This window comes from Bemisia tabaci, chromosome 5 (assembly GCF_918797505.1).
Source record: "Bemisia tabaci chromosome 5, PGI_BMITA_v3".
NCBI classification, from domain to species: domain Eukaryota; kingdom Metazoa; phylum Arthropoda; class Insecta; order Hemiptera; family Aleyrodidae; genus Bemisia; species Bemisia tabaci.
Genome location: NC_092797.1, coordinates 10,212,186 through 10,238,903, shown reverse-complemented (window position 1 = coordinate 10,238,903; position 26,718 = coordinate 10,212,186). Strand labels below are relative to the sequence as shown.

The 26,718-nt window shown below is 38.4% G+C and overlaps 2 protein-coding genes across 3 annotated transcripts; one reads left to right on the top strand and one right to left on the bottom strand.

Annotated features, from left to right (window-relative positions):
* The first annotated feature begins 3,583 nt into the window (after nt 1-3,583).
* LOC109034559 (uncharacterized) lies at nt 3,584-15,944 on the top strand. Of its 2 annotated transcripts, XM_072300266.1 has the most exons (5): nt 3,614-3,757; nt 8,218-8,521; nt 9,487-9,767; nt 13,112-13,397; nt 13,461-15,944. In XM_072300266.1, exons 1-5 carry the CDS (start codon nt 3,626-3,628, stop codon nt 13,643-13,645), a joined length of 1,188 nt encoding a protein of 395 aa, XP_072156367.1. In that variant the 5' UTR covers nt 3,614-3,625; the 3' UTR covers nt 13,646-15,944. The 2 variants fall into 2 exon arrangements, with proteins under 2 accessions (XP_018903324.2, XP_072156367.1); XM_019047779.2 differs by having other exon boundaries at nt 3,584-3,757; nt 13,112-15,944.
* A 3,747-nt stretch (nt 15,945-19,691) lies between these two features.
* LOC109034504 (uncharacterized) lies at nt 19,692-26,086 on the bottom strand. The gene is made up of 2 exons (XM_019047704.2): nt 25,874-26,086; nt 19,692-22,745 (listed from the first exon to the last, which is right to left on the bottom strand). The coding sequence occupies exons 1-2, from the start codon at nt 25,880-25,882 to the stop codon at nt 21,564-21,566; spliced, it is 1,191 nt and encodes a 396-aa protein (XP_018903249.2). The 5' UTR covers nt 25,883-26,086; the 3' UTR covers nt 19,692-21,563.
* Between the last annotated feature and the right edge of the window lie 632 nt (nt 26,087-26,718).

The window sequence follows — 26,718 nt, the reverse complement described above, 5'->3', positions numbered from 1 at the left end:
CAATGTTATCAGTGATAACTTATCACTGAGAAAAAAGTAACACCAGCTCATTTCTAATTCCAGCTGTTTTTGGCGCCAGCTATTACCCACCCAGCCAGCACCAGCTAGTAGGGTAAAGGCACCAGCCAGCGGCATAGTTAATCCAAGCACATGTATGCTGACTGCGAGGGCACCAGCTAGAGGTAATGGTTGATCCAACTACACTTTCAGCTAACATAACCATACCTCTGGCTTGTGCAACTACTCTAATATCTGGCACCAAAATCAGCTAGGAGTATAGTTGGGACTGAGATACTTGTTTGCGTGAAGCCTTTTTTTTTTTTTAAACAGCAGTTTTGAGCTTTTCAAAACTCGAAAACACCTTTTGCTGTAGAATCATTAATTTTAAAGCGAATTCTGTGATCTTGCACTAAGTTTCTTTTAATTGCGGTTTTTCTAATTTCATCATCAGTAAAGTTTAGCTGTGCCTTATGAGACCATTGGCCACGCTGAAAAGAAAAAAAGTAACATAACTGTATAATAATATTATTAAAACAACGATTAGGCATGAAATCAGCTCTTTAATATAATTCTTAAAGAATATTGCTCTTTATTAATACTTGAAAATGCGTCAGGTATATTAAAGGAATCAAATATTCAACCAAACATTTTACGAGTAGACATCTGATGTTATCATTCTATTTCTCCATTCTGCGTTTGAATTCTGCTGGTGTCGTCGGAGTATAATTTTATAAGGGAATGAATGTCGATGTTTTGCGGTAATGAAGGTACTATGTTAACGCGCTCTCTGGGTAGTCCTTGACAATGAACAGGAAACCGAAAGTCTGCTCCCGACGGGCACAGCTGACAGTGGCAGAGAAATTAAGGCGAGAAAAAATTATTAGCTGCATTTACGCACTAATCTGCGGCACTTGGTGACACAGCAAAAACGAGTTATGATGCGAAAAAATCTGGACTTGATATTAGTGACTGCACCATCGCGCCGCCGGACAAATGCAGGTGAATAGACATTAGGATACGCCCCAACCTAAACGCAGTTTATGATTGTTACACTGTTTACCAAGACATAATCGCAACTTAATATTGATCTAATTTCAGCTAAGAGAAACCGACCCATATCCAATTGAAATTGAATTGCCCAAGGGAACTGTAAAATCCAATTGGATTCAAATCTAGATTAAAAAGCGAGATTGGAGGATTGACTCTACTGGGCATCGATACAACTGAAAAGGAGTCGCTTGGGATTCCCTGCGACGAGAAAAAAAGTAGCAATTTTTCCAGTCACTAGTCTTAATAAGCACGTTATGCGGTTCTACCCTTCATTAGTTTTTTAAAAGTGCCCTTTTCAAAGACAACGCTGGAAAATTAAAAAAATTAGGCCATAAGAATGCAACTGATTCAAAAAAATTTCGGAAATTTTTTCCGCATAACGCATATTGTATGAGGCGCGCTACGCGTTACGTGTTTCTCTTATGATTTATATTATTGAGAATGATTAGATCTCTGTCAGTAAAAATTCAGGTCAGGTTTTTGTAAACACCTTCTAATACATTTTTGTATGAATTGTGATCAAGAAAAAATTTCTTGGGGAGGAAATCCTAAATTTGATTCTTGCGAGTATGTACATACATACATTGAAGTCGCTATCACAGCGCGCCCGGGCGCTCTGCGACACCTAATCGCCAATCTTGTCTGCAATGTGAAAGAAACGAGACAAAGCTCCGCAACGTCCATTCTAGCCCCTGGATACAACTATTCGAACTCCTCGGATGTGCGGGTTGCTTACCAATAATTGAAGACGTTTTAATTTTCCTCATGCCCTCGACGACTAGTTCGACGATACTTTCTGCTGCTATCGAAGCGTGCGACGAATAAAAGACCTAACAGTAAGACATGTACAACCGCTTCTGACCGCTTTGCAATCCAACCCCGAAAAGAGCTTTGCGCTTGAAGTGTGATTATGATTACGCCTAATGATTTTATTTTATAGAGTATAATATGTTACTAAAGAAGAAAAAATAGTTTTGAATCAATGTTTGCAACCAGTGGAGTAGGTTTCAATGGTCAAAATTTAACAACATTCTTCTTTTCCTGAAAATAATTTGCCATTTTTAAAAGCTGGAGCTGCTTCCACGAGTCCAAGTTCCCATGCTCTCCCACACGGAAAAAACGGTTAAGTTCACATACCTAGAAATGTAGTTCAAATGGGATCTTCTAGATTCTTGATAGGCACTAGCCTTGACGATCAGTGCTTAGTCCTACAAAGGTATAAAGATACTGTGCAAATGTACCTTCTGAAAAATTAGAAAATTCATTTCAGACATTCAGCCCTTGATACCGTGTAATGTAGACGCTCTACTGTGCAAGAATGTCTCGAAAAAGATTTTACTGCTTTCAATGCAAGCTTGTTTTCCTACAATTGAAGATTACTTCGGTAAAAGATTGTATGAGGCCTCCAAAGTGATGGGATTGTGCGGCGTAGCTCATTTATTGCAAGTAGCCTATCCGAAAAGCTCTGTCATGCATTTTACACTGGATCTGCTCGAATTTTTTCTAGTTAATGAGTAATATGAGGAACATTATTCCTAAGGCGAGTGGTTGATGGCGATAATTAGATCCGGCATCGATATGGCTGAAATTAAAAAGCCGATCACCGTATTTTATTTGTTATATTATTTGTTAAGGAGAGCAAAACGAGCGGAAATAAGTCGACTGGATAAACTTCATTTGCTGCAAAAACTGTGAAAAACTGCACAATCTTAGAATCACTAAAAGCCTCATATGAGGGACTTGCAAAACAAGGCGCAAATCGTGTCATGACTCGGGAAGAAAATATAACTAAAACTGAACCACGTCAAGCAGAAAAGAACCAAGCCACATCAGCTATTGCCGAATTCAATTCGGTAATTTAAGTTTTTACGTGAAAACGGTTGTGCGGATTTTTGCTTACATTTCAGTGAATTCTCTACATAGCACCAGGCAAATTCCTCAAAATTTTCAAAGGCGTCCGCAGAAACGTTCTTTCGTAAAAATTAGATTGCCCCATTAAATTTAGCAATAGCTGATGTTGCTCGGTTCCTTTCTGCTAAACGCGGTCCAATTTGAATCAGTGGGGACGAAAACACACCAACTCGGAAAAATGAAAAGAATCAAGACACACACGAAACCGAATTGTACATGAAGAAATTAGTCTAAGGAAGAGATTTTTGGTGCCGAAATACAAGCTTTTAAGGGCATTTCAAAGGTCCAAGTTAGAACAGATGCGCTAATTCCAATGACTCATAAAAATTGACCGTCTCTTCTGAAAATTGAGCAATTCCGAGCTACCGAGTTGGTGTGTTTTCGATCTCACTGATTCATTCGTGGTAAACTCGGCAGCAGCGATTCGAAAATGCACAAAATCCGCAAAAAGGCGTTCGCGGCGGTCTCATCGGAAATTCAATTTTTCTATCGTACGCCCACCGGATCCGAAAACCACCACCTTTGAGGATGCGCGAGGGACGGAGGGGAACCTTGGCGGCTTTGGTGAATGGGCTCGCAAGTGCATTGGGTTAGGCGGAGGCGCGGGGCGGGTGCGCGGCGCATTAGCCCAGATTTACGTCACCATTCATCCCGGGCGATATGAATGATGCTGGGATTTGATGGAGTGACGCAACGGGCCCGGCGCCTCTGCCCCGAGTGGAACAACACTTGCTATAAAAGACGCGCCACCCCGGACACCGACGCATTCCATCATCGCGGCATCATGCTTCCCAAGGTAAGTCCCGAGCTCCTCATTCACCAATTTCAACCCCTTTCGCTTTTTACACCCCAATAAAAAATAACACTGAAGTTCAGGAAGGGTCGTTCCGTAGAGAGCTTTTTTCCTTGGAGACCCTATATCGATTGCCGAAGTGCAAAACCACGTATCCTCTTTCGCTTTTTGCACCCCAAGAAAAAATAACACTGAAGTTCAGGAAGGCTCGTTCCGTAGAGAGCTTTTTTCCTTGGAGACCCTATATCGATTGCCGAAGTGCAAAACCACGTATCCTCTTTCGCTTTTTACACCCCACACTGGAAAAAAAACCACATTGGATCTACAGCCCAGACTCTTAAAAACATCGACAAGAAAAAATACTCTTGATTCAATCGGATTTTTGCTTAAATCAAGAGCCAAGCCTCTTAATTTGAGCGCATTTCCTTTTAAAGCAAAATTCTGATTAAAGCAAGAGTATTTCTTCTTGTCAATGTTTTCAAGAGTCTGGACTCTAGATCCAATGTGTTTTTTTCCAGTGCAAGAAAAAATAACACTGGAGTTTGTTTGTTTTTTTTTTGTTTTTTTATATACTGTTGGTATACTGGCTTTAATCCCTGTGGGGCCTACAGCCAACTATAGACATGTCGAAGTGACGTAGGGTTAATTATGAGTGAAACGAAGTAGGTTTTATATTATGAGGTGTGTATACGAGAGCAAGAGGCAGCGGGTAATGAAAGGGGTACTAAGCTACCAACGAACACTGGAGTTCAGGAAAGGGTCGATCCTTAAATGGACCGCGTTTAACGGGAATGAACCAAGCCACATCAGCTATCGCCAAATTTATTCGGGCAATTTAATGTTTTACATGAGAACGTTTCTGCGGATTCCTTTGGGAATTCTAAGGAATTTGCATAAAAATCTCCACAACAGTTTTCATGTAGAAATTGAAGTGCCCAATTTAATTTTGCTGTAGCTGATATGTCTTGGCTTTTTTCTGCTTGACGCGGTTCAAATAGCTCTACGAAAAAAAAAGTGTTGGGGATTATCCCTAAAATTGTGGTACTATCCCAATTGTTTGGAACACCAAGAAGCCCAAACTTTCGATTGATTGTGGGGTCTGGGTCTTCCTGTTTTTCCATTATTTTCTGTGCTAAATTGTACGTAACTTGTACATAAATTAACATAAAATTTGGGTTGATCTGATTTTACTGCCTGTATTAGCCAAAAAGGACACGAAAACACCAGTATTTTTCTCAATGTGGTCATCGTGGGGTTTTGGAGTGGATGGTTGAAGTGCACACCTTCTTTCAAGGTGGATCTTACAGCACCATAAGGTTCAATAAATTCTGGATACGATCGCAAAAGAGGGATATCGATACGGGCTGTTTTTTGGCCCACCTTAGCTAAATTTCCTAAACTCCACAATTATTTGTGTTTTGAAGGTCTATTTTTTTCGGAATGCATCATAATATGGTCATTTTCGGTCTCTTTTCTGCCTTAGGAGAGGTCTAAACATGGGTCTGAAGATCGATTTTGTTGAAAAGTGCAAATATTTTGGCGTTTGGCTGCATACCTGTAAAACCCGCATTTTCTGCTAAAATCTACCTTCAGAAATAACCAAATCACAATGCACTCCTCAAAATAGACTTTCACTGAGAAAAAACGTGTAGAGTTGAGAAAATTCAGGGTGGGCTCAAAAAATGTCCTTTTCGGTTCCCCTCCTTTAATTTAAACAACTAAAATCTGCTGCTTCCGGTAAAAGATCCATTTTCTGCCAAAAATTTAAAGGAAAGTAGTATTTTAGAAAAAAAAATAATATTATTAAAACAGTTTCTACGCGGTAAATTTTACTTCGGAAAGTTATTACATTGTGAATCTGGCTCATCTTGAAGTTCCATTGTATAAAAGTACATGATATTGATGTTCGAAGTTCTGTATCTTCGCCACCCTCCCTCCCCCGGCAATACCTAAAAATAGCGAACTCTACCCTAATCGTGCGATACATCTTGAAATAAGTTAAGTGTAGTAATTTTAAGAGCAGAGAGTCATGCCACGTCGAGATCGTCAGAAAAACACAGTAATTCCTTAAGATTATAAATCAATACAAACTATGAAGGCGAGCTGTACTTTAATTTGATTTTTTGTTTAACAGAATGTTCAATTTGTTAATATTGTGACGAGCATCTTTATTAATTCATGCAGAAAATTTTCAAAAAATAAAGTCAACCGTAACAAGTGACGATTACATGGGCCCTTGCGGTTCACGAACTAAACCTGTTTGCGCTGAACCAGCTGAAAAATGATTATTTCGTGTTCTGGCAGACCGCCAGCATTTTATATTGGAAGCTTATTTATCTTTTCTAGTCAATTTTTACGAGACGTTTCAGTTACAGCAAAACCCGCAATGAGATGAGCAAAAACAAAGAGGTACATTATGCTGAGGTACAGAGAAATTTTCGGGGAAGCAAAAAATAAGGGTTGAATGTAACGACGATTTTATTTTCTAAACACACCATTTCTTCGGAGCCTTGGAGATTGATTTTCCAGTTTTTGAGCTGAACTATTATGAACACGCTTTATGACCGCAGAATAAGTAAAATACTTTTATCCGAGGGGAGAAGCGTGGCTACCTTTAAAATTTCTCCCTATGCATTAATATCCACCCCCAGTGGCGTGGCGTGAATTGCGATATATCGATTGTTCTGTCATTTAAACCTATGGTAAAGAATCGATTATTAAGGTGTTCGCTGCGAACACCCTGTTTATCGATTTTTTCCATAGGTTTAAATGGCATACACCTCACCTAACAATCGATATATCGCAAAGCACGCCACGCCACTGTCCACCCCGTCCTTTAAATATATAAATGTAGGCTTGTAAATAAAAGCATGCATACTTTGAAGGAAACAGCGTCGTGCTTTATCATATTCGATAAGGATTAAGCATTTCTGACATTTTCCGAATACAAAAACGCCTAGAAGCTGAACAATATATTTCTAAAAAATATTTATAAGATTTTCAAAAAAAACTTGAAAGAAATCAAAATTCAAACCGGCTAGTGCTTATTATTGCTTCCTGTGACGCTTTTTCACTATGGCATTATACGTCAAAGTCGGGTCTCTAAGTATAAGCTTGAAAATAAAGCCTTCAGTTTTAAGTTTCTAAGAAACTGTTGAATACCACTTCAGATAACCTGGTGTAACGAAGAGCAGATTATCTATTAAACGAAAAGTGAGTTCTTCCATTCATGCAACTCATGTGGAGAAACATCTCAAGCCCCTATATGACAAGGTCATGTATTCCTAATAATATCCTTCTCTCAACGGTTGTTTAACAGACATTAATTCGATTCTGCACCTTCCTTCATTTTCCATTGTTCGCGACAGTAATGACTCTTTAAGTTCATGGTCAGGAACATGAAGACCTATAATGTAGAGTGAATAAACTACCATTTCAAATATTCAAGTGTCGTTGGACGATGACACTAAAACATTATGCTGCTTTTTTCACCCGCTATACCAGTTCTAAGTGAAGCCCTCTTCAGCCCTCTGACAGTCCGGAAAATTTTGTTCGATTTCTTCTGTTTGCTCAGATAGCTTATGTATTAGTTTACTGTAAAATTTACAACAAAAATACTCCTCGTGAATTTTTTCCACTAAGATAGACTTGTTCAAGTTCTGCAAAGCCCTCTAATAAGTCTTTTACTATCAGATTAGTCCACATCATTTTTGAAAAAACTTCCTAAATTTACGAGTTAGGAAACGAGTAATCAGATATTCGAAAATATCTTACAATAATTATTTACATATCTCCACCTTCTATCCCGCAGTCTCAAAAATCGTTGAAAATCAACAGTGTGATAATAATTTTTCCTTGTAAATTATAAAAATGTAAATTTTTTTTTTTTTTTCTTGCTTGTACATACATATCGCTTTGAAGCATTCCTCGGCGATCTGCGGCACCTAACCGCCACTATCCTCTACCGAACCCCAGTCCTTTGGAAATCGAGCACTTCAAAATTTCTGATTTAATACACCAATCCCCACCCTTTCAGTAAACGACCTCTTCGCCCTCTTTACAATCAAACCAATCCAAAAGATATCGGAGGTCATTTCTGAAATCAGACCTAAAAATACACCTAGACTTAGACTGCGTTTAGCAGAAAGGAACCAAGCTACATTAGATATTGTCAAATTTAATTGGGGACTTTAATTTTTTCAAGAAAAAGTTTGTGCAAATTCTTTTGAAAATTTTGAAGAATTGCTTCGTACTATGCAGACAATTTACTGAAACTGGCACAAAAATCTGCACAGCCGTTTTTATGTAAAAAATTAAATTGCCCAATTAATGTTGGCCATATAGGAGATGTGCCTTGGTTCCTTTCTGCTTAACGCAGTCCAATTAATGCTCAATATTTTTTTTAAAAACAGCTCGTCATGACCAATGCAAAGTTTAGTCACAATGTTTGTCTGTCGCTCTAGATATTAGTCGTGTTGCTATACATGACAGTGGCTATCACCGCTGAGCCTCCAGTGTCAGGGTACTTGCCAGCGGGTCGAGGTGGATCTCGAGGCGGTTATGGCGGATCTTCCGGCGGCTACGGGCAGAGGTTTGGCGGTAGTTCCGCCTACGGCGGCGGAGGAGGAGGCGGACAGTACGGAGGCGGAAAAAGCTTCAGCTCTAGCAGCTCCGGCTACGGATCCCCTGGCCGAGTAGGCGGAGGTTACGGTGGCGCCTCCGGTGGAAACAGGGGCTACGGAGGTGGCGCTACTGGTGCTTACGCAGGTAAATGTTATTGTAGAATTTAGCACAATTACAAAGAAGAAACTTAAGGAGGAAACAACATTTAGGATGAAAACGTCACCGTATTGATAATCACCAGCTTTGTCACGCTAAGGAAAACGCCGTATGAACCCTCAGACGTTGCCGATCCTCTTTAATGAAAATACAATTTTTTTGGAAAATGTGTGAACATTTTTCCTCCAAATTTTCTGACAATTTTGAACGCAATTTAAACTAAATTGTCTAAATATTTCAAGGGAAAATATCCATAAAACTACTCAAAAATACATATTTATCCGGGGAAATTTGGCAACTCTCGAGCGTTCATACGGCGTTCTTCCTCGGCAGTACTGCCGTGTTAAGGAGACAAGATTTCCAGATTGTATGGTAAAATGTAGATATTTCACATGGGTTCAAATAGAAAATGTGCTGATTTTTCAGCACTATCTGACAACAATGTATGGTGAGGATCAGTAAGTGCATTCTAGGATGAGCCTCAAGACACCTGAAAATATGCGCTAACCGTGACTCACACTGCTGTGTTATGGAAAAACGCCGTATATGAACATCCGGATGTTGCCAAAAAATTTTCATAAAACTTTCATTTTTTGGAAAATTGGTGAAATTTGTTTCCTGAAATTTTCAGATACTCTGGATTCAATAATAAATTAAATTATCTGAAGATTTGAAAGATAAACAACCACAAGACTCCTTGAGATTTGTATTTGTATTATCAAAAAAGAAAAATGTTTAACGTCTCGAGGTTTATACGTTTAATGCGTTTTCGGCTTTCTTCCGTAACATGGCAGTAATATGGGCCATCTGTGTAGATTGATTAAGTTTGCTGTTGCTTTCGGAAGCCCCATTGAGCTGCTTTCACCGTTTTCCTGTCAATTTCAATTAATATCCTGCCAACGAGAATTAATATTACAGTATGTGTGATCTTTGGATTTGTATTTTATTTTCAGGGAGACGTCCAGGGTTCGGCGGTAGTTCCGGTGGCTACGCACAAAGCGGAGGCTACGGGCAAAGCGGCCAAGGCGCTTACGCACAAGGTGGCCAAGGGGGATACGGGGGCGCTTCGCAAGGAAGTTACGGCCAAGGGGGCCAGGGTGGGTACAGTCAAGGATCTCAGGGTGGGTACGGCCAGGGTGGCCAAGGAGGACAAGGAGGCTACGGCCAAGGTGGACAGGGAGGCTACGGTGGACAAGGTGGCGGCTATGGAAATAACGGGGAAGACCCATATGGGGTAAGTCAAGTAATACTTTATGTAACGAGTTATAATATAATGGAGGTTGATGAGAGATCGCCTTTCATACCTCTCAAGCAGGAATATTGGGAAAGTATAAAGAGGAGACAAAATTCAGCTGTTGATTGTTTCGATGGATTTTTCTACTAAGTCGATGAAAAATTGGAGTGCATTTTCCAATAAGGAACTACTATTTGCGGCTTATTATAGAAACGACGTAATTGCAACAAGTTCTCCCATACAAATAGTTGTCTCTATGAATATGACAGTGATAGTAGTTCCTCATCGCAAAATGTAGTCCGTTTACATTATTTTGAGAAAGACGACGAGCATAATTTTGGACTGAGAGTTTCAAGAAAATTTTTGAAAAACAAGAATATAGTCCCTTAAACCGGGGAACACGTCATTCGATAACCTGCTCGATGTATCCACAAAATGTGGCTATATTTCTCTTGAAGACTCGGTCTTTACCGTGTTTATAATCATTTTTGGTCGAAGATTTCCTGTACTTTATGACAATAGTCGATCACCTCTTGTATCTCAGAATAAATTAATTTCCAAATTTTTTACTCAAATCAAAGTGATACATCTTGTGGTAATTCAACCACTTCCCACCCCGGTGCGGTGTAAATTCAAGGAACTGTTTTAAAAACCAACACATCATGTTCTGTCATCTGATGAAGTTTCATTGAAAGTACTTTTACCGTAAAAATTTGATACAAAATGATTAATGAAGACTAGTAAATAATATATAGCAAAAAGTAAACCTCTACAGGCAGACATTAACCCTCTCCGATAGAACTGACCCATTTTTTTTCGTTTCATTTACAGCGTGGCAATGTAAGGTCACGAAAAGACATACGGTGGTAAAAAGAAACACCGTACGCAATTCGGTCAAAGCGCACTTGCCTCTCTAATTGTATTGCCCTTTTGAAGAAAGTGCCTAGATTAAAACGTGCCAAACGCCGAACAGCGCATTTTTGGGGGCATTTCGAAAACTTTGACACGAAACACGCGAAATTTAGATAAGGTCGACAAGAACATTCGCCCGATAGATCACGCGGTGTCACTGTTCGCTCGAAATTCCGTCGGTTTTATGACGATCCCTGTGTAGTTTTTCGAGGATTACAGGTGAGCAGGCAACACTTTTTATATCACTGCATAAGTATGCAGCCGGTCGTGACAGTAAACAAAAGACGGGTGCATAAATGAAACGGGGGAAATTCGTGACGACCGTTTGTCAAGCGTAACTCCTTACGTAATTCACGTAAAATTGTTGATGGATGTGTGCGTAAAATCTGCGCGGATCATCTTGTTCGCGGCCTAGGACAGTAGCTCCATCAACGTTGCATGCTCTACGACTAAAAAAATTAGTTCTAGATTCAGTGTATCATATCTGAGATTAAAACTCACAGTTTTACGTTTAAAATTTTTTTCCGGTCGAGGCAAAGTCTTAATTCTTGTTATGAAAATTATTGGTCTTAAATGAACAAGGCAAATGCAAAACCAGCGGGCTGATTATTGGAATTGATAGACAAAGCGATGAACAAAAAGACACAGGGAGTATGGAGCGATCTTATTGGTTGCAACGGGTGGTTGTTACAGACTGAGGGGGGAAATGATGGACTAACTGTAGGGTCTCTCGTGGGTTGCCGTTACTTAGTGTATTATATGTACTTACCCTCTTTGTTCATCGCAACCACCCGCTTCCAAAAATAGGATCGCTTTAATTTCAGTTTGTCTTCTTTGTCTATTGATTTGTCCATCAGTTCCAATAATCAGCCCGCTGGTGAGTACCGTGAGGTGTTAATAAAATCATGTAAATGGTGATCCTTACTGGATAATAATCAAATGCCTCTGCTTAACGGAATTTTCATCGGAAAATGTTCTTGGGATTTCGTTCTTATTTTCATGAAAATACTTACTCTCAAAAACATCTCACATAAACTATTTAGAATTTTTGCATAACGTGACACCACTGCAAAAAAGCGGATTCAAACTCCTCGCAAAACGTCCTCTTGAGGTGTTACACATAATATGGAAGGATTGATGGACGGTTGATGACTTTCTTCCCATTTAATAAAACCTAATATTCTTCTCTCATTTACATTCCGATTAATCATTGTGATGCCGCGGCGGTTCCTACGCGGAATACGCTTGACATGCCTTGAGGTTGCCGAGTTTGGAATGAAAATGAAACCTAATCCTGTACTCATGTCGGGAAATCTGATTTTTTTTTACAATAAGTGTCGCCGTGGTACGCCCACAGACGATTACGTCAGAAACTTAAACGAAGCGGTAGAAAAGTAAAACTATCCGTGATGTATGTTATCTTATGCAGCACTGTGCTTCTGCAAAAATGGCCCAAAATACGGAAAAATTACTTGCCACTCTTATATCAAAGGGACTAGAATCAGGAAATTATATTTTAACAGCAAACTAATGATTTTCGGTGTTTGAACTATACACATAGATTTAAATGTCATTACTATGGTATATATATAATTTCGTTTGGTTCCAAGACCAAAAACCACTATTTCATTTACCATCTTAATGGTATTCCATCTGAGCCACAGTATGGTTTATAAACCAAACAGTTTTCTCAGTGTATTTATACGAGAGAATAGTCTTCTTTGGGATGAATCTCTCTCACATTTTCACCTATTACAGGTAAGCATATGCGTTCAATTTGCTGCAGAAATGTTATTACCTTACTCTAGTCCCTTTGATATAAGATCAGCAAGTAAAATTTTTCTATTTTGGGTCGTTTTTGTAAGAACACAGTGCTAAATTAGGTAACATACGCCGCGGTTGGTTTCACTTTTCTACCGCTTCGTTTAAGTCCCCGACGTAATGGTCCGGGGGAGTACCACGGCGGCACTCAATGTCAACAACAAAATAGATAATTCTCGCCATAATTAAAGAAAATAGACCAATTTTCACGCCACCCTTGGAAACTTCAAGGCACTTCAAGCCGGCATCACAACTGTCAGCCGTAAGTAAACCGGCTGACAATATTCAGGACCAGCGGGCTGATTATTGAAATAGATAGACAAAGCGATAGACAAAAAATACCCAGGAAGTATGGAGCGATCCTATATTTGGTTGAAAATGGTTGGTTTCTATAGACTGAGGGAGAAACTGATGGACCAACTATAGGGTCTCTCTTGGGTTACCTCTAGCTACTCTATCACCTACCTCCTTTGTCCATTGCAACCATCCGTTTCCACCAATAGATTTCCTCCATATACCGTTTGTCTTCTTTATCTAAAGCTTTGTCTATTCATTTCAAAACTCAGCCCGTTGAGGTGTATTTTCCACTAACTCTTAAAATTATGTTTCAGGAGCCGGCAAACTACGAGTTTTCATACGAGGTCAACGCTCCGGAATCAGGTGCTATGTTCGGTCACAGTGAAAGGCGACAAGGTGACGAAGCAACTGGATCCTACCACGTTCTCCTCCCCGACGGAAGGACGCAGATCGTAGAATACGAGGCCGACAGCGAGGGGTACAAACCAAGAGTTACCTACCGGGAACCAGAAGGAGGCTTCGCCAACGGCGGCAGAGGTGGTAACGGAGGTTACGGAGGCGGCAACGGAGCTTACGGAGGCGGCGGCGGTGGTGGCGGTGGTTACGGAGGCGGCGGCGGCGGTGGTAACGGAGGTTACGGAGGCGGCGGCGGTGGTAATGGAGGCTACGGAGGCGGCGGCGGTGGTAACGGAGGTTACGGAGGCGGCGGCGGCGGAGGTGGTTACGGAGGTGGTAACGGAGGATCTGGTGGATATGGAGGAGGTAGTGGAGGTGCCGGAGGCTATGGAGGCGGAAGTGGAGGTAATGGAGGCTCCGGTGCTTACGGCGGAAGAGGGGGTTCGTATTAGGTTGCTCAATTTCATCGAAATACCACTATGCAGGGTAAAAATGTGAACACTACAAAACCCATTACCTCGTTCAGATCTCACATAGAACACATTGAAATTGATGACAAAAATGAAAGAGACACAACATCAACGCATTGAGCATGATTAATGAAGTAACGTTAGGGTGAGATTTCAGCTAATACAATTTGAATGTAGAAGATCATAGTACTGACTAGATTTAGATTGACCGCGTCAAGCAAAATGGAACCACGCCACATCAGTTATCGCCAAATTTAACTGGGCAATTTAATTTTTTACATGAAAACGGTTGTGCGGATTTTAGTGCAAAGTTCAGTAAATTTTCTGCATAGCCCAAAGCAGTTCCTTAAAATTTTCAAAGAAATCCACACAAACGTTCTCCTGCACCGAAAAAAAAGTGAAGTTGATTTAACATTCTGGATGTAAAAAAAGTGTGCGAGAGCTTACAAAATGCTGAATTAACTCCTACAGCAGTAATTTTAGCAGTGTCAAGGTGTAAAACTAACTGCCGTAGTGGGTAATTTAGCATTTTGTGAGTTCTCGCACACTTTTTTTACATCCAGGATGTTAAATCGACTTCACTTTATTCTCGGTGTGTAAAAAATTAAATGTCCAAGTTAAATTTGACAATAGGTGATGTGGATCGGTTCTTTTCTGCTAAACGCGGTCCGTATAGAACGATTTAGCTGGAATCTGCCTAACTAAATCATACGTTGCCTGATTTCCTCTGATAATACATTTTTCCATTAGGAAACAAAGCCATATTCAGACTCAAAATTTCGTTAGTAAATTCTTCATCATAATCTAGTGTAAGTTCACACATCTTCAAAGCATTATCTTCTTTAGTTTCTTGTCAAGAAATACAACACAGGAAGGAAGTAAAGCAATGTAAAATGAAGTTTGGCTGATTATAGATTTTGTATAAGCGTTAGTCTTGCATCTGCGGGTCGATTGTTTGATCGTAATCGAATGAATTTGATCGATTAATTCCTACCTTATTAGCGCACTTTATCGATTCGGGTTATTCAATAACGATTAAACAATCGATCCGCAGGTTATTTTTGTCAGCCACGTGATTAGTATAGTCAAAAATGTCCTATTAGTGAGTAGATTTCTCGGGATCCTCTGAAATTAAGTTCCTAGTAATCACTAATATATTTTTCTCTGTGTACTATCCAATGGCAAGGCGTAATTTGCGATGTATCGATTGATCTGTCATTAAAACCTATGGAACAGGATCAATAAACAGGGTGTTCGCAACGAACACCGTAATGATCGATTCTTTACCATAGCTTCAAATGGGGGAATATCGATTATCGATCATAAACGCTTCGTCACTGGTAGTATAAACTAATTCAAACTTCCCACCTGCGAAAAAAAATTGGGTGTTTGTGACGTGTTGAATTTAGACATTTTAAACGCATCCGATGTATTCTATGTGAAATTTTTATGAGAAAAATTGGTATTGTGGTGCTTAATGTAAAGCCCTCTCAAGTGGTCAATTGTTGTAAATATTAATGTATATTATTAACTACTCAATAATTCTCTGAATGGAAGCAATGAAACATGTTAATTCCACCTCAAGTGATGCAAAGTGATTTAAAATTGTTCGGGTTTCTTTTTATGATAAAAGGAAATCTGCTTGGCTAAACAGTAAGTATAAAAATCAGCGAGGATAGTTTGTGATGAGCTTTTCTTTTAGAATTTGACAAACATTTGTAAGATATTTCTGTTCCGCAAGTGAAAAAACATTGAGACATCAAGGTTTTTAAGATAATTTGCTAAAAAAAATCAATTTTTTATTTCATTGATGGTAAAAATGGATCTGTCGCATTTAAAGGAATGCATCAGGTTCCAAATTTCAATCGTAGCCAATTTCAGTAACACTGGTGTAATAACACTGTGATAAGGACCATGCTTCGTCCAAATAACTCCAAACTCTCCAGGACTTTCATGAAAATGGACAATTGTCCTTTTGTTGGCAAACGACAAATTGTACCTCCGAGCATCTTGTAAATGTCCTCACTAACAAAAGAATTGAAAATCAAATGTAATTTTGTCAAACCAGAATGTTGACTAAGGAAATCGCAGTATTAGGTAGTGGATGATTCAAAAATCAGGGTGATTATATTCGTCATTGCATCTATGATGCTATATCCACGACAAAACTGCGATTTTTGGTTTGAATGTGTCGAAATTGTTTATGATAATGTTAAATTTTTACCTAAGATGCGTTTTCGTATCTCTCTAATGGTCTGTGATTCATTAATTATTTTCTACTGTAATAAAATATTTGTGCCAAATTTCTTAAATCCATGAATATGTTGATGACGAAATTAATCACTCTGGTTCCTTTATATTTAGTAAGGGTTAATGCGGAGCTAACATCATCTTTTCATGTTCAAATGAGGTGATCCTCCTTGTAACCAGTTATTACAGTGTCATTTGTTCACCATGTTTTTTTGTAATTTTATTCACTCTGCTGGAAATACTTAACGAAACATTTTCGAACGCTGCAGTAGTTAGATGCCTCGCATACGCATACAAATTGCCTATGAATATCCTATTTCTTCTCTATGAGTAAGCTTGAAATTTTAATACTGTAAAGGTCATTATATTAAATATTTAATAAATAATTTTAATGTTAAGTTACCCTAGCTTTAATAACTTGATGGAGCATATTGATTAGTTACCATTTCAAAGTTGTACAGAATATTCCATCTCCAAAATTTAAAAAAATGTATTGGTGCCTTGAAAAGTCCCAAGTGATAAGGGCAAATATTTATTTTGTGAATTTTTCAAAAACTAATAAAGAGTTTTATTGTACGAGAAAATGTCTCTGTCGTCATTTTTTTAATTGTATACTCGTAACTGATCGTCGGAGAGAACCTCTGACTTTTGCTCATACATATAGCAGAAAACACTCAAACATTTGTGAACTATCATTTATCTACAAATGCATTTCTACCTACAATAAGAAGCTAAAATTTTTGGCTATCGCCCATAAAAGCACCTATCTGAGTAAGAAAGTTAATGGCACATAGGTTGTTTCTGAAATGAGACAGACATAGTAGTTTCATTTCTCAAAATGAATTCCGAATGTATGCATAAGTATAGACATTCTCAGACAGGAAATCGACAATTTTCTTCAATACATTTTGATTTAAAAACTTTGAGCCGTTTGTGGAAAATTATTAAATACATTAATTCCACCATATTTCTATCCATATCAAATCGTAACTGTCTAAATCCTACGCGTTCTCTGTTCGTTGAGATTTTTACTAATTAACAGCCTGATCCCTGGCTGAAGAAATAATACCAACCAATCAACCTAGGAACGTTTCTTCAACGTCACTCTCAAACATGTCTGGCAAGCTGCATCTGTCGAAAATGAAGGGGCTAGTTAAACTGAACTCAAGCGCCAATGGCTGTAGAAACCTCTAAGCTAGAAAGAGGTGTGTTAGGCAAAGTAAATCATGTTTCAAAAAGTTATTGTAAAACCACAATGATGCAAAATGTTTTTGACCATATATTTCTTATAAAAAGAGTAGAATGAATTATCTGCGAGACTGCAAGGATTGACCCATGGGTAACATTATTTAGTAACACTAAATTGGACTACAATATGCAGATAAGACTAACTATTAGCATACTACATGTCGCTAAGATATGACTTTTTGTATGTTAATGGTACATAAACTTGAAGCGAATTGTTTGGTATGTAAGTATGAAATATATATTCAATTCTTTGGGTATCAGGTCTTCTAAAAATAAAAAATAAAAAAAAACTTGCACTATCTAGGTATAGAATTGCAATGATATTTATAGGGGCCTCGTGTTCATAAATAAATATGAGAGCTGTTTATGTGAAAAGCCATACATTCGTACATGTTTGGTAAGACAAAATTATAAGATTTGCATCCGTAAAGACCGAATCCCAAAATGAGGATTTTGAGAGCGAAAAACTCACATAGGTGCCATTGCGAAGGTGTATATTTAGTCTGTCTGAAGTCGGATAATTGACTTGCGAGGTGGACTTGCGCTGCCTTGTTATAGAAAAAATCCGCAGGAAAATTCGAATGTTGGCAAATTTCTCCGGATACAATAAGTTTTTTTGAGAAGAGTTACATACTTTAGTCACATATCAATTTACAGATATTTTGGATCTAACTGAAAAAACTGATCATCTTCAATCAAAATTTTCAATCACTGAAAAATAAGAATAATGTTCTTAATCTCCCAGAAAGACCATATGATATAAAACGTCATTCGGCAACGTCTGAAGATTCATATGACGATTCTCCTATTTACGGCAGTGTGTAACTTCAGTGCCGTGCTTTTAAAGTCGTACATTAATAATTTCATCCAAAATAAACAAAACAACGCTGACGTGGCTCAGAATACTTTGAGATGATTTTATTCCATATAATTTTAATCTCTATTTTCCAGACTTTATCCTTTTTTGGGTCGCACCCAAAATGGACTATTTGTCAACATTTCTCATATGAATGTATATATTATTATTTGAGTTCGTATAATCAGTCCAAGTGTTTTTTGTTTTTTTATTTTTGTTTCTTTTTTGAAAAAAAAATCCAGATTTTGGCCACGAAGTAAGTTTTCAACAATGAAACTTACAAATCACGTATTTTTTTTCTCTTTTTTTTTGTGTTTTAAAAACCTCTGCTCCCATTTTACTTTTTTTGTAGGGAGAACGAATCAACATCAAATCGCTCAAATCACATCACTCCTTGAAATTTCCACAGAGTTCCTTTGCAAAGAGAAGAGTAATCGTGGAAGTTTTAAAATAATGTTGTTGAGCAGTTTTCCATTTAAAAAGTAAAGTTTGGTGCAAAGTTTGCAATACGTCCGTCGGGAGCTGTAATTTGTGGTTTCAGAGTTTTGCCGTCGGTGTATACCTCGTGTGATACATTCTACTCCTTTGTCGAATGAAACATTTTTTCACGGCCAAATTTTGTTTATGTTTCTTGAATTTTCGATTAATTGTTTGAGATGGACGAGAGGCGCGAAATGACTTTTTTCACCTAAACTCAAGAGCATGCAATAACCTCTTTTCGTTCTTTTTTCATTATTATCATTCGAAAAAAAAAAAAAAAAAAAAAAAATCAGTGACCACCAGATCTAGAAATTTGATCTGATTTAGATATTAGATGTCTGGTTGATCAATGTATGGGTATATGGATGAACCACCTGAACCAGAGTATACCCGGACACTTAGAGAATGAACAGCTTGTTTCATGAAGGGGTTGAGGGACAAAAAGGCAGCCAGCCTTCTAACACGGAAATTTCACTGTCAATATACAGATTACAATGCAAACCTAGATAACCAAGAGTGTTCATAAATGAGCGTTTCTTCAGATAAATGTTTAAATTTATGCAAAAACTAAGTAAAATGCGTGCTTTACAAACAACGGGTTCTAACAATTGACGGGCTTGGAAGACACGGCGCAGACGTGCAGTTTTTGCTATTTTGAGAAATACGTGTGTGAAGTTTCAAAATTGCATGGATCTTCATAACGGAAAGAAAGTTCAAACTGACTTTTAGATGCTTAAAAATTGGATTTTGGGAGCGATTTTTCACAGAATATCCATTAAGACTATATTTTTGCTTTAAATTAATACTAACTCATTTTTTTCAAAACCTGCACTTATGCGCCTTGTCCTCCAAGTCCCTCATTTCAAGAAGTACGTGTTTAAAGTTTCAAAATTACATGGAGCCCCATGGCAGAGAGGAATATTAAACTCAGCTTTTGACGCTTTAAAGTTTCATTTTAGTTGTGAATTTTTCACGGAATATGCTTTCAAACTAGTTTTAGTTGAGCTCACGAAAATCTCAATTTTTTTCAAAAACTGCATATATGGGCCTTTCCTCCAAACCCCTTATTTGTTTTAATAAATCGTTCTGGATAATTTGAAACCACAGGTTAGACTGCTCTGTTGGGCCCTAGCTTTATTCGCGGAGGCATCGGTGAAGGCCTGATGGATTTTCGGAGTTTCACTTATGTCTATACTCTCGATTTACGGTTCCTCGTAACCTAAACCTCAATTATGCATGACATTTTTATCGTGGGCTGAGATTCAACGATTACTCCGGCGTACAATGTTGCTCTCGCTTTGCACTTAATTGAGACGGGTTCTTGCCTCGGATGCAAAGAGTCGAGCAAAGCCGTGTACCATGATAAAATGGAGTATCGATGACCCAAGAAGAAGATGCTAATAATTTGAAAGGAGCTCTCGGTGAAATATTTTCTATAATTAAATAGTGCGACGGAGGTGATAAAACTGCACCTACATAGTAACCACAATTGGGTCCTCCGACTCATACTATGTAACGATGTAACGTGCCTGCATTTTTAACAGGGCTGTTTGGGTCATGGCCGAGTTACATGTTTCTTGCAAAATTGCTTCTTACTATCGGTTGAAAAGGTACGCTTTGGTTAGATAACCAAAGTTTTCTGTGAGTGCGCCCCTAAATATATGCCAGAAACTTAAGCGAGTGGTAGAAAAATATAGGAAATTTTCATCGGTAGTATGGCAGTGGTGATTTTGCAAGTTGGCAACGCTGTTTTTCCTCCTTTTAAAATCGATTTTAGGTGAGGTGATCTATTTTAATCATTCTAAAATGATGAGTGGGTATGATTCAAGAAGCTTCATAGGAAGGATTTCGATGTATGAATATTAAACATACAATTAGACTTGGAATAGCTTTTTTTATTTATATTTTTCAAAGTTTTTTGAAATTTCAATTGGGTTTCTACATTTTTATAATTTCTTTAATTATAAATTATTAATTTCATTCAGTTATAATTTTTAAGTTTATATATTTTTTTAATTCTTGTCTCCTAAAAATTCACCAGGACTTGATTGTTTTACTTACAATTAAATGGAGGAAAAACAAATTTGCCACCTTTAAAAAAACGGCCGCTGAAGTATGGTAATTTCTGTCATAAGCATACTTGAATTTTGACCCAGCTTTACTGATCAAAATGCGTTCTCAGATACATAATTGAGGAGCTGATCAAACTTTTACCTATTTTTCCTTTTTTTCAGGGCAAGTGAAGAGAAATCCACCAGTGGGGAGAAATTAAGCACTGACGAGACACATAAACTTGAACAATAATATAATAACTTAACAATAACATAAATTAAAAGCACACACGAAAGGAAGTACATCGAAGGTATTTGCAATTGTGAGAGAACACATGAAATAAAAAATCTTAAAACAAAATTAAAATCACAAATGAACAATGAATTTTTTCTATCGAAAAATATCACTTTATTTCTGTTAAATTGTCTATTGAAAATTTCTGAGCCAAAAAAACCCTTTATGTCAAAGAGGCAACTTTTATAGTTTAAATACCTGGATGATTTTGCTCACAGCAAATCTAACGAATTATGTTGGGAGTATCAATATAAAAACAAATACAGTTTCATTTAACCATTTAAAATGATAATTTGTGGTTACGTGTTCAGAAGAAATTTTGCCACAACAAGATGCACTCTGCAGATGACTTAAAAATATTGATTGACATGAACTATTAGGGTTAGATGAAAAAAAGAACTTGAAAAAAGCAGAAAACCCTGAATTTCTCATCATTGCTCGTCATTGATGACGCCAAACAGAAGAAAATTACTTCGCACAGCTGCAAATTAACATTTTAAATTGGCAAAATTAGTCTAATGAAGTGAGGGCTCTAATAGTTTAAATCTGAAGAATACATAATGGCATAGAACATCCTTCACATTTTGAAACCAATTTAAATCATCCCAAACAAGTAAATGTGAGCGGCAAGATAATTAAAATGGCTGATTCATTGTTCCGTCAGTCTTCCCGATTTGGGGGGGGGGGGGGGGGGGGTTAAACCGGTGGCACTATGATCTCTCAGTATCCACCGGACGAGCCAGCTGAGCCTCCATACTGACCCATGGAGCCACCGCCGTACTGACCTTGGGATCTCTGACTTCCAGAACTTCCGTACTGGTTCAATGACCCTCCGGACTGACCAGAACTTGAGTCGTATTGACCACCCATCTGACCGCCCATTCCGGATCCATACTGACCACCTCCCATTCCGGATCCATACTGACCACCTCCCATTCCGGATCCATACTGACCGCCACCCATTCCTGAACCATACTGACCTTGGCCTTGTCCATACCCGCCACCGTTACCAGACTGATTCGATCCACCGTAACCACCCCCTTGACCGCCAGAGCCATACTGACCACCGCTTTGACCCCTAGAGCCATACTGACCGCCTTGCGAACCAAAGGAGTTACCAGAACCCCCAGAGCCACCTCTTCCTCCTTCCATGCCTCGGTTTTTCTTGGGCCAGAGGAAATTGAAGTAAACTTTAGCAGCTGGTGGTGCAAACGTATTTTGGTTTCTGCCGCCAACTCCTGAACCTCCATTTTGTCCCCCAAATGAGCCTCCATTTCCGTAACCTTGGTTTCCTTGTCCTCCGTACATACCAGAACCTCCGCGTGAGCCGTACTGACCACCACCCATTCCAGATCCGTACTGACCACCGCCCATGCCGGATCCGTACTGACCACCGCCCATTCCAGATCCGTACTGACCACCGCCCATGCCGGATCCGTATTGACCACCGCCCATTCCAGAACCATACTGACCACCGCCCATTCCAGATCCGTACTGACCACCACCCATTCCGCCTCCGTATTGACCGCCGCCCATTCCGGATCCGTACTGGCCACCTCCATTCATTCCAGAACCATATTGGCCGCCTGCACTCATTCCAGAACCATATTGGCCGCCTCCGCCCATTCCAGATCCATACTGTCCGCCTCCACTCATTCCAGACCCGTACTGATTACTGCCGCCTCCTCCTCCTCCATATTGTTGATTGCCTCCGCCGAACGAATTCGATTGGCCAGACATTGACCCATATTGACCTCCGCCAGAGGAGCCTCCGTAACCACTTTGACCTGAGCTGCCTCCATAACCTCCGTCTCTTCCTCCATCAGAGCTGCCTGAGGTGTATGCCGTCACAGGAGATTTTATCAAAAACAGAATCGCCAACAAGGCGATTGCCGTTGATTTCTGAAAACGGATGAAAAGTCCATGCATATTAAAATGCGTGATCACGAATATTGATATGGGAAATACATCGGTGAACTTGAAATTGTTTTTCCTCGCCATAAATTTTTGATTCATAAAAATGAAAAACAGTAATTGGAGATATATATGCTAATTAGAATTATATTCAAATGGATTAAACTAAAGTAAACTATAAAGCATGCAGATCCGATTTATTTAGCTCCCATTGATTTGATTTGGGTATAGTAATTTTTAGAATGTGAGCACTCGTCGGTATTTTTACATCGACTTTTTGGAGTGAAATGCGTCCAATTCTGACCGTTTGGTTGCGCGTGCACCATGCTGCAGCACAGTAAAAGCACAATATATAACAGCAAAAGTTAAAGTGCTTTGGAGGTCATTAAATTTGCCACGGAACCACCTTAATATTTACAAAACACACATTATAATTTCCTTGAATACATATTTTTTTCCATCAATTTACATGAGAGTAATCCACGCAGAGTGTACCAAAATTTCAAAATCACGAGTTGAAAAATGCTAACTCCGCGAGTTTAAATATTTGAGCCGAACACAGAGCGAAGCGGCCTGCATACCTACAGGGATACTTCACGCATTGCGCAATGCTTGAAGTATCCACTTAGGTTTGTAGGCGCCTATGCGCGTGTCACGCTGGTCGCCCGCCGCGCCGCAGAGTACTACGGCGTTTCAAGCAACTATTTCACAACAGAGGTGTTGCACTGTATCATACAAAATTGAAGGCGCTCCAACATATTAAGGATGACAGGCAGCCTTTAGGAGTACGGAGCTTCCCCCACAAATTAAATCAAGATACCACGGCACAAAAAGAGAGTTGTAATCCAAAAACTCACTAAGTCCTAGCATCCGTAATGACGTTTAGCATAATTTTTGAATGTCATTAGAGAAAAAAGTGACTCGATTTAGGCAAAAAATTCTTGAGTATACAGTCAAGAGGATTTTATTTTGAATAAAGAAGGAAGTGGCTGAATGAAAGCGGGTGTCTGTTTGATGTAAGTGACTTTTCTTTTTAATGTAAGCATCTTTTCTTTTTTTAAACAAGCATTATTTTCAATATTGATTCATGAAGAATTTCTCTCGGCGGTAAATTTGAGCATATTTCTGCTTGAATCAAGTCACTTTGACCTCTGATAACGTTCAAAAATCATGCTAAACGTTATTGAATACAGATACTAGGACCTACATGTATTCATATGTAGACTTATTAACTTTGGGTCTTAATTGGTAAGTGGCAATCCCATGCCAAAAAAACGCGTAGACCTAAACTACTAGAAAAAATAGGTGCGTGGACAAAAAATCGTTGTCAGAATGTCCCATAACCGAGCTTGCCTCACCTTAAATCGAACTTTTCAATGGATTTAAATTGAGGAAACACAGTGTTGCGAACTTTCAGGAATCGTCACTGATAAAAACTTTTCAAAAATTTCGGAATGCTTTTGGAATGGTCGTATGATTTCATAAGTTGACAATCTGCTCTGAAAATTTAGTAGATGACGCTTTGGAATTGAAAGTTTATTCGTCTAATTTCCGTAAAATGCGTACCTACAATGCACACGACTAGATGCTAATTTCCCGAAAGTTCTATATATGTTTGGACCAGCCAAGGTGAAAATTTAGCCATCTCCTTACATGATTTCTCGTCAGAATTTCGTGTAGATTGCGGCTGATTCATCCGACTTGAACTTTAAAGAGAGAAATCAGTTTTGTCTGTATTATTCAATGTAAATTCCCTGCCCCTTAAAAAGCTGTTAGCAATGCTCAGATCAAATTGGACACTAAAATAAGTTCGTTGTGCCCCACCGTGTAAACATCTTTCGATTGTGTTAAATTTAAGTTTAAAGTTTTTATGAGAAGGATTTGAATGAATTTTTTGTCAATATCAATAGGATTTAGTTTCCTTTTACCTGCTGATCCGATTTACATTGATTTTCGATCGAGCGATGAGCAATAGTGATTCTTTCTTTTCATACATTTCAATGAGGGAAAAACTGTGTTTCTAACTTCTGAGAACTATACCACTAGTGATAAATAAGTTTGAATCAATGAATTATTCTGAGTTTGCGAGCTTAGGTGCGATTCTATTTATCTATACTGTTTATCATAAGCAAATAATATTACAAAATACCAACATCTGAAGATTCGTGCAGCCGTTTTTATTGAAATTGATTTTTGATAATATGTTAGTATGAGAATATCTAATAAAACGTGTACGATCTAGTGACTGCTAATCGAACTTCGAATTGTGTAAGTGGACATGATAATGTATATTTATTTTTTTTACATTATTATTATTATTATTAGACCTCAATTTCTTGAGTACAATTCAATGTAAAAATGCGTTACGAAGGAAAGGGAAACAAACCATCGATTGCTAAAGTAAGGAACCATGTATCTACACTGCAGTGTTTCATAGTCTCCGCTCCTAGCTCATATTTTTCGAATGGAAACAAGTCAACTTGATATCTTGCATTATACAGAGTATTTTACGAATAGAGCAGAAAAATTAAGGAAGTTTTTAAAAAAAATTACGTTGAATATTTTTCGAAGGAAAAAATGAAGTATGACTGGAAGTCTACAACTTCGCAAACGGATATACCTGATCTCACACTTTAGCCATTGATAAGCTTCATAATATTGTCGACAGTGTAATTTGAAAATTAATCAATTTCATAGTGAATGATGGAATTTTGAAAATATTCTCAGCATCGTCACAACATCTTTAGAAAATGATGTTGTTTCATGGACCGACCCTTTAGCCGCCCACTTAATAATTAGAGAACTAATTTAGTTGATGAGAATACGTATCACAAGTCCATCACTACAAGATCACTGATTTTTGGGAACTTTCAGGTAGGAAAAAAGTGCGCCATGAATCTTTCTAGGAGTATCTACCTAAAATTCACAAGGTACAATAACTGGAACTGAACAAACCACTCAAAATTTTGCCGTCAGATAGCAAAGTGGAACCACTAAAAAGGAAAAATAACTTTGAGGAAACGATCCGCGAACACAAAAAAAAAAAAAAAAAAAAAAAAAAAAAGAGCACGTGTGTCAATTCCTTGTAGATAACACAAATTTAAACAAAAACATACCTGCAGCATGATGATTTACACTGAAACTGATTCTTAAATTATAAAAGTAGAGCTAGATGCTTGCATTACTGGTTTGAGAGACGGAAAGAGCAATGCTTTATATAGTGCATCCTAAATAAGAATATATTTGAAGGATTTCACGGTCCTACCACCACTTAGTAAGTCGTGAGTATTTGTGTGCGTTAATGAATGGACAGATGAAGACGGATGAGTAAGATGATGCCAGGCTGGGTGATCTACAAAGGATATTTAGAGCAGCGACGCCACGGTGAACAGTTTCGAACTTCTCCCATCAGCTAGATAAAGCATCCATCATTTATGCGCTGCTATATCACTTTTTGAAAAAATAGAGTTGACTTGGTCAGACAAATACGCACCTGGAACTTTACTTAACTAGTGTTTTTGATTAAATCGACGTTGTAAATCCGCAACCACATATCTCGTTTGCAGTGTTTGAAAATATCCGATCCTACTTTACTTTTCCCATGAAGAAACAAATCGACATCGTTCCTTGAAGTTTTCGCAAAACTTCATTTGTGCAGAGAAGAAAAATAACAACAGTTTTTAAGAATTACCTTTGAGCAGTTCTCCATTAAAAAATCAAAATATGACAGGGATTTCGCAAAACCGAGGTACGTGATAGCGGACGTACGCCGTCAAAATATGCGTTACGCAATTTTTAATTTTTTGGGGAGCGTTGAATAGAATAGAATAGAAGAGGACGATAATAGAGACATACTTTTGCATTTTTTGTGAACGGCCCCTAACGTGACATTCAACTAACCCTTGTCCCAAGAACAAACCTCTCTTTAATCATGAAATCAAAGTCCTGCTTTCTAAACACC

Coding starts and splice junctions, on each gene's coding strand:
- LOC109034559 (XM_019047779.2), top strand. CDS start 3,626: ATGATGCTGGGATTTGATGGAGTGACGCAACGGGCCCGGCGCCTCTGC. Junction 3,758..8,217: donor GCGGCATCATGCTTCCCAAG/GTAAGTCCCGAG, acceptor CTGTCGCTCTAG/ATATTAGTCGTGTTGCTATA. Junction 8,522..9,486: donor CGCTACTGGTGCTTACGCAG/GTAAATGTTATT, acceptor TTTTATTTTCAG/GGAGACGTCCAGGGTTCGGC.